The sequence below is a fragment of the Mustela nivalis genome (genome assembly GCF_964662115.1).
Source record: "Mustela nivalis genome assembly, chromosome: 7".
Taxonomy (NCBI): Eukaryota; Metazoa; Chordata; class Mammalia; order Carnivora; family Mustelidae; genus Mustela; species Mustela nivalis.
Window position 1 is genome coordinate 120,834,090 of NC_139026.1, and position 16,617 is coordinate 120,850,706.

The 16,617-nt window shown below is 47.9% G+C and overlaps 2 protein-coding genes across 4 annotated transcripts in view; one reads left to right on the forward strand and one right to left on the reverse strand.

Annotated features, from left to right (window-relative positions):
• The window catches only part of SVIL (supervillin), a 205,448-nt gene extending 200,213 nt beyond the window's left edge, over positions 1–5,235 (reverse strand). For all 3 annotated transcript variants that reach the window (XM_082740814.1, XM_082740813.1, XM_082740809.1), the window contains exon 1: positions 5,045–5,235. The gene's annotated coding sequence lies outside the window, so the exon portion shown is untranslated. The remainder of the gene's footprint in view (positions 1–5,044) is intronic.
• LOC309870353 (uncharacterized protein) overlaps positions 2,923–16,617 on the forward strand; it is a gene marked incomplete at its 5' end in the record, with an annotated part of 30,906 nt that continues 17,211 nt past the window's right edge. The window contains 2 exons of the mRNA XM_082742486.1: positions 2,923–3,029; positions 4,777–5,420. Coding sequence (XP_082598612.1) covers positions 2,923–3,029; positions 4,777–5,420 — 751 coding nt within the window. The remainder of the gene's footprint in view (positions 3,030–4,776; positions 5,421–16,617) is intronic.

Genomic DNA, 16,617 nt, shown 5'->3' on the forward strand with positions numbered 1-16,617 from the left:
CGCAATGCTAGACTGGGAAACAGTCTGTAGCCAATAGGAGGCTAGAACGAGGAAGTGACCACGAGGTAGAGAGGAGACAAAATCAAGCAGGCAAAGGTTGAAGGTTCACTACCAATTTGAATCTTTAAAAAAGAGCTGCCAGTGTCCAAAGAGGCAACAGCATAAAGGAACTAAGCCCATGGTCCCCTAGAGCAGCTACTTTGAAGGAGGTGAGCAACTTCTGCTTAGTTCTGCCCCACCTCTATTTTCAACTTTTATTGGAAGGAAGGTCACATATTCCTCTGATAGTAACTACCAAAACTACTGCTGATTTTCAAGGTCTTAAATAGAGCTTTGTTAATGGTAAAATTACAAAAGATAAGGAAGGGCCGATTCAACATAGATAAAGAATCAATATAGATAAAGAATCTTCTCTGTATTTCAGGGAGAAAATTCGACTGGTGTCCAGTTGGACAGTTGAGAAATGACCAGTGTTATAAATAATATCAAAGAATACTTCAGCTCCAGAAACTTTTCTCTTTCTTTTTTTTTTTTTTAAGAGTTTATTTATTTATTTATTTGACAGACAGAGATCACAAGTAGGCAGAGAGGCAGGCAGAGAGCAAAGAGCCCGATGCAGGGCTCGATCCCAGGACCTGGGATCACGACCTGAGCTGAAGGCAGAGACTTAACCCACTGAGTCACCCAGGTGCCCCTTCAGGAATTTTTCAAAGCCACCTTTTCTTTTCCCCAATCCATCCTGCTGTGTTTATTTTGTTGTTTCGTTTTTGTTTTTGTTTTTTCCCCAAAGCCAAAGAAGTAGAATTTGGAACTCATCTTAAAGTTTGGTTAAAACTCGTGCTTGCCACAGTCTGATTCCTTTCAGATTTTGCCCATCTTCCGAATTCAAAATATAATTCTATAATGTTCATGGCCAAGTGTATTTCTACTTAGAAACGAGAGAGTAGAGAGTTGTCCTCTAGAATTTCTTCTTAATTATAATTTTGGCTTTCTCTTGTTTACCCTCTTTGTCTCTCCTTTTAAAAGTCTTTTCTATCTTCCCCTGACCCAAATTTTTATTCTTCTATACTACTCGGGCTAGAATGACTTAAGCAATGAAAAAAAAAAAAACCGAGTAGGAATATGTATTCTTTATTTACATGGCAACCTTCTTTTATAGATTCTAAACTTTAGACCAGGGAGTGAGAACATTGCCTTCTAAATATTTGTGGGCTGGATCTCGGTTCCTTGGTTAAAGGCATTCAAAATGGATGGAAATACTTGGCATAACTCTCAAGTTTATAGTTTTAGAAGGGCCATTTGTTATTTTCCTTTGTTACATAATCCTATCTCATTTCTGCCCTCTCTCAATAGGCTTTCTAGGCTAGTGGGCTATCAAGATGAGAAAATCTGACTCTTGAACCGAACACATTGCTTTGAGCCCCTGCAAATCACTCCAGGCTTCTTATATTTCCAACTCGAGCACAGAGAAATTGGTACTTTTATTTCAGCAAAGGCTCAGTTAATTACATACTTCTGATTTGGGAACATTCAGGATGGAAACCAGGTTAGGAAATCCCATGTCATAGTACCTCTTGCTCATGTTTGGAAACCTCAGGGAACACCAGCAATGGCTGGCGACAAACCAGGCCTCTCCCCTCTTCTCTGTGACACTGATCTCATTTTTCTTACTCCCTGTAAGACTCCAGCCAAAAGAACTTCCCACGCACATCTTGCACAGTTTTGCCCATCTCCACGCATGCACCAGTCAATAAAAGCATTTAAGAGGCACCTACTGTGTGCAGAGGGAGGACAGTGTTTTGCTCTCCACTCTGCCAATTCCTTGATTAAAAGAGTGGCTCAGAATATCTTTCCAGAAAATGTTCTCTGCTTAACTCCACCTTCTCTAGTGTCTCCATAAATGTGTCCTCTGATGAACATAGATCCAACACTTCCTAAGGGAGTGTTGTACCAGTTTTTTTTGGAATAAATTATGATACTACAACCCCGTACACACACACACACACACACACACACACACACACACATGCACACACCTTGCAAATACAGTTAACCAAAATAAAAGTTTCATGAAAATAATATTTACTATATAGGATACACTGGACTGTTTCAATTCTAATTTGATTTCATAAAACAAAGGTACTCATCTTTATCCACAAAACTGATCTCCTGACCAGCAGTTTGAAAAACCCTAGAGAATCCTAAGTATTAAGGAAGCATAGAAGTGGTGCATAAACAATGAATCTTGGAACACTGAAAAAATAAAATTAAATAAAAAAAAAGGAAGCATAGAAGTTAATTCGAGATTCTAAAGGATAAATTAATAATTCAAACAGGGGATGACTTAAGGGTGTTCACCAAATATTATCAGAAAAGAGAAGATTGCTCTAGCTTAACAAACTTAACAAATGTTAAGTTTGACAGATCCTCTGAATTCCCAAGAATTAATTCATTGCTTAGAGCAAACTTTTTTTTTTCCCCAAGCATCAAGTCCAATCTAGACTTCAAACCTACAAAAAATGGACGAGGTCTTGTCCTCCAGGAGCTCATGGTTTAATGGAGGACACAGAGAAGTGACCCAATAATCTTGCCCCAGTGTTCTAAGAGCTATGCCTGAAGCCCACATGGGGTGCTGTGAGAGAAGCAAGGGGGCTCTTAATTCAGAGAGGGCTGAATGACATCTTCTCTCTAGACCAAGAATGTCCTAAGTATTTGTGTTCCGAAAGCACAGGACCTCATGAAGCTGCAGGGCCCTGTGAGTGGTCCCTGGCTACAGGAAAGGGCACCCATGGGCAAATGATTGAAGATGAACTTCTGGAGGGAGGTGAGCAAAGAAGCTTGAGTTTTCTCCTGAAACATAAAGGGAATCCATTGAGAAGTTTTAAAAAGGGCAGAGGATAACCAGGTTTCTGTTTTTGAAAGATGGTTGAAGACGGAGTAGAGAGGATGCTGGCTGAGAAGCCAAGTGGAGAAGAGAGTCAAACACCAGAAGAGAAATCTTTCAAAAGGGCTTGGCTGAGGCAATGGCGGTAGGAATGAATAGGGTTGGTCTCTTAAGAACATTAAGGACACAGTAGCAGGTGGATTCAAGCAGGTCCCATCTTGGAGGGCTCCCAGGTTTCTGGATGGCATGAATGGAGTTGTGTTTGAGTCATTCACTCAGATGGCGAGTCCGTGCAGGAGGAGGACATGGCTGGGGGAAGAGTTCAATGACGGACATACTGAGTTTGGAGTGCTATGGTGTTCTAATAGCCATTTGGCTCTGGGGCTTGGGAAAGTCTGGCCTGGTGTTAGACAAAGCCACAAGGCAAAGATATGAAGTAGGGCAGAATCAGAAGAAGACTGGAGGGCTCCAAATTCAGGACAATTACTGATTTGCTGGAAATCAGTCTTTCCCATGACTCTGGTTAGTGTGGGAACAGTGCAGACAGCCCTTGTCTGTCCTTCCTTCCTTCCTTCCTGTCTTCTCCAGCTGTAAATGCTGCCAGAGCTCTCACAGATAGCAGGAAGAATGAAGAGTCTTTAATATTTTTACTGAATACAGTCCTTCCTTCTGGAGACTTCTGGAGATGACACGGGTACTAGGTGGAGGTCACAGCCCCAACAAAGCAGAACAAAGATAAGGGTGACATGGACCTAGTCATGAGCAAAAAGTAAAGGGCTAATTCTGAAATGTTTGCTGGGTGGGGGTCCCAGATCCCTGATAGCTTCCCAATATTCATTTTGGACTTTGGGTGTTATCTTCGGGAGGACCCTATGCTCTGTTGAGAGAATGGTTTCTTTACCAGGTTTTAAGTCCTTCCAGTTGTGTAGCACAGCACTCAGTTACGGCAATAGGAATCCACAGGCCAGCCTACATGGAGAGCACAGGGATAGAAGGCAGAAGCTCAGTTTCTGTTCTAGGCTCTTCCGGTCAGTGAAGCTCCCTGTTACCAGCTGAGTTGTATCCCCTCAAAATTCATCTGTTGAAGTCCTAACTCCCAGCACCTCAGAATGTGGCTATGTTTAGAGATGGGGTCTTTAAAGAAGAAAGTAAATTAAAATGGGGTCATCTAGGTGGGTCCAAAAATCCAACACAATTGGTGTCTTTATAAGAGATGATGGCCATCTACAAGCTAAGAAGAGAGGCTCCAGAAGCAATAATCATGCTGACATCTTGATTTTGGACTTCTGGTCTCCAGAACTGTAAGTAAATAAATTTCTGTTGTTTAGGGCACCCAGACTGTGGTTGGTGTGTTGTTATGGCCCACCCAGCAAAGTAATATACTCGCCTTCTGCTTTTGTGATGGGGGCTGGGACACACAAAAGCTCAGTGCATACCCAAGAGGAAAAATAAGAATCTAGCATTTGGAGGGAAAGAAGCCAGGGTTGGAACGAAATGAAATGTGAGTGCTAGCTACTGAAACCGATAAATTGCACAAGTAGATTTAACAAGTATAAATGTGTCTATCTACTGCTTTGCTGATTACCAAGTACTTGACAAACTTCAACTGATATTCACAACCGCCTCAGCGTCACCTGGGAACCTGTTAGAAACGCAAATTCTCCGGTGCCGGTTAGGCTAAAACAATCAGAGAAGGGAGGAGGAGGAGGAGTGAGGTGGGGGAGGCAAGGACCAGCCCTGTTTTAACAAATCTCTGGGGACTGTGATTGGCTGAAGTGTAGAGTGTGAGAACCACTGAGATAGGGCATGGTCCCCTGTCTCGAGGAGCCTTTTGCGGGGGCGGGGTGGGGGTTGTGACAAGATTTCTGCACAGTTGTGTCTGGGCCACCAAGGGCGGTCTCCTTGACAACTGGCCCAGAGTTCTGGGGACAGCAACGTTCGCACGCGTTGGTGGGTTTTATACCGCGAACGGTTCAAACTCAGAGCGACCGCTCCGGGTCTCTAAGGGTAAGCGGGGCCCCTCCGGGCCTCCGGGTAGCAGGGCTGGAGCCCAGCGAGAGTCCCGGGAGCCCCGGAGCCGCCAGGCGCGTGCGCGTGGGCGCGTCCCCGGGGCCGGGCCGGGGCGGGTACGCGCCGAGGGGGTGGGTCGTGCCGCCCAGCCGGCCTGGCGCGCCGTCCGAGCCACTCAGAGCGCCCGGCGGCCGACACCCGGGGGCCCTACAAGTAATACCCGGCGCCCGCTCGCCCCGCCGCGACTTGCGCGCCCACGCTCGGGAACAGAGGCTCCCGGTCGGCCCTGACCTGCCTCGCAACTTGCTCTGCTCCGGCTGCAGCGGCGAGTCGACTCGCCGGGCCCCTCGCGGAGAGCCAGCTGGTGTGGGGACGGTGCCGCCGTCCCCGAGGTCCCGCGCCGGTGTGCGCCTCCCCGCCCGGCGCCGCCGCGGAGCGACCGCCACCTTCGTCGCTGCCGAGAACTTTGTGCTGGGTGGGGGGGCCCGCCTGGCAGGTGGGCGACCGCGGCCGGCGAGCCGAACCGGTGAGTGGGCTTGGGAAGTTGGGGTGTGAGTGTGCAGGCGCCCCGTGGTGGGACGCGGGGCCCCGCGTGTAGTTTTCCTCTGCCCCTCCTCTTAGTCCCCCTGCAAAGTTTCACTCAGGACCGGGGGGAACAAAGGGAGGGAGAGAGGCTAACCTGCTGCGAGTGTGTGGACTCTGGCGAAAGCGCGAGTCATTCGGACAGCCACTCCTCCCGGCCGGGTGAATGACACGGCGGCGCCGGCCTCCAGCCCCAAGCCAGACCCAGGGCTCCACTGGCACCCAAGAACCCTGGTGGCCCGGGGCTGCGGATACGCCTGGAGCTCACCCCAAACCACTTCCTAGAACTAGGACCCTGGGGGTGTGACGGGCCACCGCCCTTCCCTCCGCCTCTTTAATTTGAGCAGGAGATGGCTACTGAGATACAAGACCCAAACTTTGTTTTCACTCGGTAAAGCTGCCATTCCGGTGCTTTAAAACTAAATGTGCAGACGCTATTCATAGTGGTTTCTTAGGGACATCCCCGGGGGCGGGGCTGAACCGGCTGGCCCGCAAGTGGGGGACTCTGGACGCGCCCAGTGGCCCGGGGGCTCGAGGACAGCTCTGGTCCTCTTCCCCCGGGGTCTGGCCTCAGCACTGCTACGGCGGCCAGGACTGCCCCGGCGCGCAGGCCAGTGCTCGGGACGCGATGTCCATCGGCGGTAGGTGCGGGGCTCCTGCGCTCGAGTGGGCTTCAGGTTCGGACCCTCTGTCCTTCTCTTCGGTCCCTTCGGTTCCTCGGTGCTCCCGCTGGTGGCCCGGCAGAGGGCGCCAGCTCCCGATCGCTGCGCGGGCCGGCGGAGGGGAGGGGACTTGTTCGAGAGCCTCCAGGTAAGGAGCGTAGTGAATCATCCCGAGAGGGGGGACCCGATCCTCGCTCTGTGAAAGGAAGCAGGGAGTGGCCGTGGCGCTTCTGAGAAGCGGGGGCTGCCGCGCCGCTGTCCGTCGGGAAGCGGCGATTCTGTCACCCAGAGGTCTGGGGGAAAGCTCGGGAAGGTGAGGAACGTCCCTCCGCGCGGTGGCCCCAGGGCTGGGAACGGCAGCGTAGACTAAGGCCGGCAGACACTAGGACACGCAGCTGCGCGCCCTTCTCAGGGGCCGGTGGTGGGGCCAGTTTTACTCCAGCTCTGGGCGGTCCTGCTCCGGGCGGCGACGGGAACCCGGTAGCCGGCGGCCGATTGCCGGGCGGTTGCGACGGGGTGCTCCCGGCGGCCCGCGGGGTCCCGGAGCGGTAACAAAGGCGCGGCGCGGCGCGGCCACTGCTCCCACCCACTTCCGTCCCCGGCGCGCCCTGGCGCGCGCCCGCCCCGAGGTGCGGGCCGGGTCAGGATTTCCCTCTGTAGAGTTTCGGGAAGTTAGCTCCGCGGCCCGTTACGCTGGTAGGAGGGGCGGGGAAGGGGGTGACCCGCGGAGGTGCACGCCAGTGTTCAGAACTGCGACACTGCCTGTTTCCTCTCCGGACTGCACGGGCGAGTGGCAAGAGCTGCCGCGGCTCCCGCGCCCTTCCTCCGGTGCCAGGGTCGCGCCTCCGTAGGGCCCGCGCGGGTTTGAAGTCCCCGCGCGGCGCGCCCGGCCAGCCCGCCAGTCCACGCCCCTCCCTGCAGCCTCGGGTGGCGTGCGGGCTCCCGGAAGGGAGTGGTTTAGACCCCGGGGGACCGCCGGCACCCGCCGGCACCCTGAGCGGTGCTCCAGAAGGCGGTAATGGCATTACTGTGAGTTAGCGGCCAGGAGACTCCAGTCCAGGCCGCAGTCTGGGTCAGGTGCGGGGTTAAGCGCTTCTGGCGAAGGCATTACAGCTCTGGTGAAGTCTGACAGTTTATTGCACCAGGAAGTTCCTCGTGCGATAGGGGAGAAGGATGGCTGTGGGAATTAAGAGAGCTCCCTGTTTTCCCGGAGGTGGTGGGAACTTAGGCAAACCCAGCTTGCGCACAAGTCCGGTCACTGAAGTGGCCTGGGCAACATCTCCACCGCGCACAAGACGTTCAGGGCTCTGGATGCGAGACCAGAGGTGCTGCTAAGAAAAACCCAGGGCACTCTGCTCCGATGTGAAACGTCCCCCAGTGATCAGTGGATAGAATCCATATGCTTTCTTATCTGCCTCCACTCCCTTCTGCGGCGAGGAAAGGGCAGGAACTGGTTTTTTTTATAAAGTGCCTGGCGGATGAGAGACTCTTCACACACACTTTGGAAGGAACTTCATTTCCCACCGATGCGTTTTTTTATTTTTTTTATTTAACAGATGAGTAAACTGAAGCATAGAGAGTCTGGCTTGCTCTAAAGAGTGCTGTTTGCTCATCCCTGTGTCTTTGACAAAGGCTGATACCTGATTCAAGAGTCACCGTATGTGCTCTAAGCCCAGGTTGGGATTTGGTGATGTTAGGCATTGGGGTTAGGCGGACTTTCTACAGCTTGCTGGCTTTTGTTAGGACCAAGTACCAAAACGAAACCAACTTTTCAAGTTGAAGGTGTATGGCGACAACCAAGGCTTCTTCCAAAGATGCTTAGAGTTTTCTGGCAACTCCAAAGAGAGTCAGAAATAGCGGTCCTCTCTGTTGTGTCTCCTGAGGCAGGTGGGCCTGTGGTAGGAACTCTACATGGCATGAATCTCTGTTTGCCTTCCCCGTTGAAAGGAGCTGCATGCAGTTCCTACTCTGTTTAAGTGGTGTGACTGGGTGGCGGTGCTGGCTACGTGTGTAACATCAAGTGTGCCTTGGAAATATGGCCAACCTTGATTAACTGCTTAATGAGTTGAAACTCAGATGCCTTTTCGGCATCTAACAACATGATTTTATCTGTGCACATGTATGCATCACTGAGCTCATTTGTAATAGGGGCTATTGGTATTGTCTTGAATATACTTAAGATGGATTGCCTTTAAGAAAGATGTTGTTTTAAACTCTGGACTGACAGCCTGTGACTCAGAACATCCCAGGGCAGTGCCAGCTGTGGAGACAGGCACGATGGTTAAGGGCAAGCATCTGAAGTCACAATGGCAGGCTTGAAATGCCACCTTTACCATTTATAGCTCTGTAATATTGGGCAAGTTGCTCAGCCTCTCTGAACTTTGTTTTCCTCTTCTAGCACAGGGATAATAATAGCACCTCCTGATTTGAAGCTATAAGGGATAAATTTGATAATCCATAAAAAGTACTTAGTAGCACAGAGTCTAGCCTGTGGTAGCTATCTAACAAACACCAAGTATTAACCATGGTGTTTAAGAACAGATTCTTTCTTTCTTCCCTTGTCTCCTCCAAAGAGGTAAAATAGTTGGTGGTTCTTTGCCTTGAACTTGCTCTTCTTCTTAGTGAACACTGCTGTGCAATGCAGTGAGTGACTCCTCTTTTGGAATCAGTGGTTGGGGGGCAGGGCTGGTCGTGATGGAAAATTCTGTCTAGTTGCCCAAGGAATTTACCAGGGGCTCCGGAACTGTAGGGCTTTCTTCCTAATTTTACCGCTGTATAATTTTGTGGCCAGTCCTCTAGCCATTTATCTTTCCTTTAAATTTGAAGCCTGTAACCCTAATGGCCAGGATGACAGGACTTAAAGAAAAAAAAAAAAAAAAAACACTCAAAACCAGACACACTGGTGTGAAGAAGCAAGGATTCTCTTTGTTCATCCACTAGCTGTTTGTAACCCTGAAGAAAAATAAGAAAAATACCGCTTCTGTGGAACTTGTGCTGGCCCAGCCTTGGCAAGAGTGAACATTTCTCTGGAAAACAGAATATTTTTCTGGAGTCTGTTTAAAGGTGAGCCACCAGATTGGTGGAAAGGGGAGGAGAGTTTGAGATACCATTTGATTGGAAAATGGCTAGACTGTAGCTTGAAAGTGGATACAAAGTCAGGCCATGCTCAGGCTCAATGACCAGTAGACAACCAGTAGAGCTAGTTCCTGTGTTATAAAGCCAGAATGCTTTAAACTTAGCAGATACAAGTGGAGCAATCCTTTTTCATGCCAGCTTGTTTTGGAAAGACCTTTTTAACATTGCTAATTTGTAGCTGTGGATTTTTCTTGTGCATTTCTCTTTCAAACAATCAGTCATGGGCAAAAGCACAGAAACCCTATAATGTCATCAAACACCACCCTTTTGGGAAAGTTGTCAGCAAGAAGTGGCGCATGGGTCTGGAGTACAGGGAAGGGTTCCATTTAAAACATCAGAGAGGTTTTACATTTGGGTATAAAATGCAGCTTTCTCCCACACTGGAAAAAGAGCTGCACGCGTGACCCAGTGACAGCACGCAAAGGGTTAGGAGCAAGGTTTCCGCTTTTGTGCGTCTCACTCCATTTGTAGCCACTTGTTGGGCCCCTGCTGCAAAGAAAGAAGCAGCTGCAGGGCATGCGCCAGACCTGCCCTGGGCTGTCGCTTCCATTGTACGCTTCCATTGTACGGGAAGATGAACAGGCTGGCGTTATTTTGGATCACATAGCAGCTTGTTCAAAAGCATCTTGCATTCCCCAGCTGTTTCACAACTTCTTCGCATATGGGAGAGAACTTGCCAGCTGCTGGGGCAACTGTACTTACATTTGCTGCTTTTGTGCAGTAACCAAGGAAGGTAAAAATCCAGACGCCTTTGTTAAACTCTAGCCATTGTCAATAGTCTTATCTGTTTCTGCAAAGTCAATGTTATTCTAGATACAGCCCTTCATGGGAGAAGGCTTAAAAGAAAATGTCAGAATTAACATTTTTTCTGAATAAATTTCTTCAGGGATCACCAGTATGTATAGTTTTTCTTACTGAAAACCCACACAGCTTTTGTGTTTTGTTGATTAACAAAGGGATGGGTCTAATATCAAAAATGTTTTTTCAATTAGACATGTAAATCAGGTTTAACTACTTCCTTTTTTTTTTTTTTTTGCATGAAGTATATAAAAAAGACTGTGTGTTCAGACAAGTGCTTTTTGTGTGTTCAGAAGATTGGGTTGTTTTGCACTGGCCAAAGCCGGATGGTGTTTTGCCCACATCCCTTATCTTATCCATGACAAAACTTGAGTTTCGCATGCAGAAGCTGTTACTTATCCAAGACCTGGCTCTTTGGTTTAATTCAGCAAATCTTCTGTTGAGTGTTTACTGTGTGACAGGCCTGGAGAACACTTAAAGATGAGGAAGGGCTTCAGCCCAGCCCTGGCTGGATTCACAGTTCAGAAACCGCAGACTAGACCCATGCCGGGTGTGGGCTTTGGTGGGAGGCTGCACCTTTTCGTGTAATCCTGTTGGGAGTCAAGTGCCAGAGACACAAGGCCTTGTGTCTGTGCCCTGAACTTCTGTCCCGGCCTCAGAAGCCTTCTGCCCTCCTAATCACTGTGCACAGAAGTGGATGAATGCTCTCTAGGAGCAGCAGCATAAATCACAGCCTTTTATTAGGATCGGTCAGCTGCAATCCCTTTGTTCTATAAAAGGTTATAAAATAAGCCATATTCACTGTGTATAAAACCCAGCCTGAAGCCCCTCTAACTCTTCGGGGCTTTTGCCCTGGAAACCACTGCTGCCTCAGATCCCCGGACAACCTGTAGTTGTTGAGTTAGACCCACGGTCCTAAGCCCTTAATTCCCTCTGTGCTCCATTTACACATCCTCGTGTCTCTTACTTGGTCTCTTTTCACAGCTGTACTTGAACTGTGCAGTGTTTCAGCTGTCAGTGGGTTTTACTGTCGTTTGCATGGGCAATTCCAAGAGCTCGGTTTGGACCCGTTATCTGTCTTCTGCCAGCTCCACTCCTTTCAGAAGATGACAGTGCCCAAGTGGTTATTCCTGTTTAAGGGGGTGGAGTGCTACACTGGTCCCGGCAAATTCCAGATACAGATAGATGCTCAGAATTCACATGTCTGGTCTTTTCCACCGGGGGAACTATTGGAAGACGAGCCAGCAGCCTTGGTCACGGGGCCCATGTTGCCCCTTCACCACGGGGCTCCCTAGAGGTTAGAAATGACTCTCTCCCTGGAGGAGGAGAGGTGCTGGGCTGCCGAAGGCATCTCCTTTGGTCACAGGACTTCTCTAGTGTTTCTGGTGCCCCGGGCCTGTCCCCCACGCACATCCCCATAGCCGTCATCCAACCCCCGGACTTCGGCCCCTCCCTTCTCATCCTGGGACCCTGTGTTTCCTCTTTGACACGCTACCTCTCCCGCTCCTGCTCCTGGTGGCTGCCCAGCCATCTCCCCACAGGCCTCGGTTTCAAGTGTCTTAGGGACACTTCGCCTTGGATGCCCTTATCTCCATCTGTCATTGGTGTTTAATTGCTTCCCCCACCAGCCAGCCTGCTCTTTGACACCGGGTAGGCTATCCCTTCTGATGACTTCTGTCAGCTTTTCGTCCTGCTCATCAGGATGCCTTCTGTGTCTTCACTGCCCTGGGCTTCTGGTGCATGTCCTTGTGTCTCTGGGGGCGGCCCTGCTCTTTCTTGCTCTCTTCTCCTGGCCTCTCCCCCACCTCAGTTTTTTATTTAGGTATAATTGGCGCACAACACTACCTTACTTTCAGGTGTATGGCATAACGATTTGGTATTTGGATGGATTAAATGATGACCACAGTAAGTCTAGTGAACCTTTATGACTGCATGGCTACAGAATTGCTTTCTCCTTGTGAGGAGACCTTTAAGGACTGACTCTCTAAGCAGTGTTCAGAGGTACAATTCTTCCTCCCCTTTTTCGATCGTGCTTCTTGAGTGGGCGATCCCTTCTTCCTCATTTGTTCTTGGCCATTCGCAGGCTCTTTCTTCTGCCTTGTCGAGAGCCAGTCCCCTTTGGCTGTCACCTGCGTCAGGTGTAATAATCACATTAAATAGACTCAGTCACAGCTTTTTTTTTTTTTTAAGATTTTATTTATTTATTTGACACAGAGAGATCACAAGTAGGCAGAGAGAGAAGGGGGGAAGCAGGCTCCCTGCTGAGCAGAGAGCCCAATGAAGGACTCGATCCCAGGACCCTGAGATCATGATCTGAGCTGAGGGCAGAGGTTTAACCCACTGAGTCACCCAGGCGCCCTTAGTCACAGCTTTTATTTAGAGAAAACTTTCCCTTTAAGAAAAATGGTTCTTTGGAACTGAAACTTGGAAACACCAGTTTTGAAACTGGTCAGGTCAGGGCATTTCAAAGGCCAGAACTTTGGGGAAAATGGTTTGAAATTTATTTTGGCTTTTCTTACTCATGGCAGGACCTTGAAAGGAACTGAAACAAGGCCTTGTTTTTGGATAACCTTTCCCTTGCAGATGGAAATTGTTCCTACACAGAGCAGAATTAATATTTACTTTTTCCCCCCCAAAATTATATTTCTGAAGGATCTTGGAAGGTATTTTGGGCTTTGTGGCCAGAGTAGCTTATGTATAAGTCATGGGCGTATTAAGAATGTGCAGGGCCTCTTGTTCTAGAGGCTCCTCAGGGGTGTTTCCAAGCAGTAGTTCTGTGTCCATGAAAAGATACTGGAGAGGAAGTGTGAGGGGATCCTGGATTTGGGAACCTTTAGTTTTCTCTCTAAAGCTGTGAATGAGGAGGGGTATCTTCAGAGCAAGGAAAGGAGCGGGTTGGCTGTTGGGAGGCAGCCGGAAAGGATGTTCTTGCCCTGCCTTGAGCCAGAGCTTCAGGGATAACATCCCTGCCAGATGTTGCTCCTGCTTGATGGTGTTTGCTGTGAGTTCTGGAGTCCTTCCACCTGGTCCTCACTGCAGGGAAATTGCTCTTTCTCTGAAATCGTGTGTGTGTGTGTGTGTGTGTGTGTGTGTGTGTGTGTGTATGCGAATGGCTTCATTTGCATTTCTTCTTGCTCTCCTTTTTAAAAATTCCGAAAACAAGTGAAAGGATGCTTACCTGTGCCAAAATGGAGTTTGGTTCTAGAACTCCCCAATTAAAAAAGAGCACAGTTCTGGGAGTCCAATCTACAGGAGTTAGATATGGGAATCTGTCTACAGCGCTGAGAGAGGAGCTTGTGCTAGTGCAGACTGTAGCTCACCCAGACGGAGGGATGCTGCTTTAGTTGGAATCCAGATGTGGTCAGTGGGTTCAGTTAACCTAGAGAAGTTAACCGTCTCTGACAACATCTGGAGAAAAGGGTTTTAAAACTGGAATTACAGGGATGCCTGGGTGGCTCAGTTGGTTAAGCGGCTGCCTTCGGCTCAGGTCATGATCCCAGCATCCTGGGATCGAGTCCCGCATCGGGCTCCTTGCTCGGCAGGGAGCCTGCTTCTCCCTCTGCCTCTGCCTGCCTCTCTGTCTGCCTGTGCTCACTCGCTCGCTCCCCCTCTATGCCTGACAAATAAATAAATAAAATCTTTAAAAAAAAAAAAACTGGAATTACATAGAAATAAACAATGAAAGTAGCCCAACAGTCTGTTCATTCATTCACTTGTTTGTTCAGCAAACATTTGTTAACCTCGTAGTGGTGTGTGTGTGTGTGTGTGTGTGTGCGCATACACGTGGGGGGCACGTGCATGGAAACGTATGCGGGTATAAGCACATGCTCATACTGAGAACACAGAATGAACCCTTACCCTCACAGCGCTTACAGTCTGGAGATGCATTGTCAGCCCAAACGCAAAGGGAAGCGTCAGAGGTGCTGTGTTGGGTGCATGGTCCAGGGGTAATGGAGACACAGAAGATGCAGTGGTGGGGGTGGGGCAGCTGCTGATGGGAGGATCATGGATTCGGTCCACCACGTGCCAGGCCCTGCGCTGAGGGCTTGCCATGCCATGCCTCTCATCATTGGCACCATCTTGTAAGTTAAAACCCTGGGGGTTAAGTACCTCAAATGACGTGAGACAGTAAGTGGTAGTATGTGAGTTTGAACTCCTATCCAAAGTCATAAACCTTCCACGATAAGTGAGAGGACATATCAGTATCTTCCTGGGTTTGCTGTCCCCTCTCCATCTGTCTCCATCACTGCTATACAAGAAGTAAGAAGGAACCGTTTTGTTAAAGGATGTGCAGTGGGGGTCTAGCCTGCGCCACCGACATATAAACGACATACTATGGGGATCGAGTTTAGACAGTTACTCTAAGTCTGCAATTATGCAGTTGCTCAGAGTATCCTTTATATTCAGTGTTTTGCCAACTGTATTTCTAAAGAGGCTTTCTTTTCTGTCTGCCAAGCTCTGCAGAAACTGGTTGTCAGGCTTATTGTCACCCAGGAGGGACTGTGCCCCATGGCTCTCCTCCGCTTCTTGGTGCTGGGCATCGCAGCCAACAGCTTCTGGTTTCTGTCCTGCTGTTCTCAGCTGTGTCTGGGTGAGGGAAGTAGTTCACTTTCAGGCCCGTTGAAGGAAAGCGTAATTTCCTCACGAAGCAGAAGCATATCTGCACAGTACAGGCTCTCAGGAGTCTCATCTTCCCATCCAGTGGGATGTGGGCTACCTGGCTTTATCTCCCCTTTTCCGCCTTTTAAGGATGACAAGTCTGTGTTTCTGATAAAACTCATGTTTAATCGTAAAAATACCAGCTGGGCAGGTGGAGGAAACCTACCACTATTGAAGAAGAGGAGAAGCTCAAAGAGGAAGTTGGATCTGCCTTCTTCTAGAAAGATTCTCTGAGGACAATGGGCAGCCTTCTTTAGAGTGAATCACTCTGGGGCTCAAGAAGAACTGTTGACAAGCACACTCTGCTTTAGGGCTATGTCTGTATGTCCTGTTTCAGATGTAGCTCTTGATAGTGGAGCAAGTAGAAAGACAGAACTCTGTCCTTGAACTGTGTGCTGGAATGAGGAAATTCCATGGTTGAATATTTGGAAGTAAACATGCTTTTCCTTCCTTCCTATCTTTCTTTCTTTCTTTCAAGACTGCAATTTTTAGTCCATTGAATTTTAAGTTCAAAAGCTCTTAAGAAAAAGGTTAAGAAACCTACATTCTTAGAAATTGATAGACCATGAGCTCAAGTACAGAGACAATTTACTTCAAGCAATGCTAAGACTATTTCCATCCTGTTCCTAAAAATGAATTTGATATAAGACTTTTAAATAGGATTTATATATATTTTTTTCATTCTGACCCCAGAATTATCCAATTATCTGTTGAAAAATGATCATCATTATCATAGACTTCTGACATTGAGTTTCCAGGAAAAAGAAAAATATATGCTTGACAAGAAAATTATATGGTAGAAAAATGTTTTGGCTGGTTATTTATGTAAACCCAACATGTGTGTGTGGTTTTTTTTTTTTTTAAACTTCCTCATTACTTTATTTAAAAAAAATAAAAGTTTTCATCACGTGGCATTTTTTGCCGTACTTAATTCTCAGAGTGTTGGACATAAACACAAGCTGGTTACAGCAGGCAGTGAAAGCGCTGTATTTTTTTTTTCCCATGGAAAAATTAGTTCTGTCTCTAGCGTTTAGGCTTCTTACACACACACACACACACACACACACCTTAGAGGAAACTGCAAACGTACTATGGAAAACCCACTTTCACTCTGAGCACAGATACTGGTTCTAGGTTCAAATAATACCATCTTATCTCCTTGTAGAACTAGTAACATTGATAAACCCACTCCTATTTCCTACCGGCATAACTGTGGTCTCCAGTATACATGTTCTTCTCGACTAATTCCCATTTCAGCTAGAAGTTGGCTTTCAGAATTCAGTGCTGTGTTTACATAATGATCACTCACACCTTTTTCTCCTCCAAGCTTTTTATCCTCTCTGATTGCCAAGTTCTCAGGGATTCCTGATAGTTCCTAAGAATGGCTTTTCTGTTTCATCTTGTATTTTCCAAATGGTATCCCCATTGTTATCAATTTTTAGAACAACGGGGGAGAATTGATGGGCTGTGGGAGAGTTGCCTCCATTGTGATTGGGCTTACCAAGTTTATTATCCTCATCAAGTATGGGAAATTGGAGGTTGCCTGCCTGTGGATTTAATGTTTTAGTTTCAGTATAGACCGGAAAGTGGAGACAGTTTAAAAGATGAAAAGATTGCACAATATGACAGGATTTTTCCTTCTCAAGATTTTTGTTTTCTAGGATTGTTATGATTATGATTATTATTTCCTGAAGTACCATTCATAGTCTGGTAGAACATACAGCTCTTGCTAAGAGTAAAGTCTTCTTAACAGTGAATACTTGGAAGTTTCAGTTAAAGTACTACGAAAATGACTCATTGTGAATAATCGTCATTTAAATGTAAGAGATATCGCAGTTTATAAATATTTCTGAGCACTATTTTGGGCAGGACACTGTGCTAGGCACG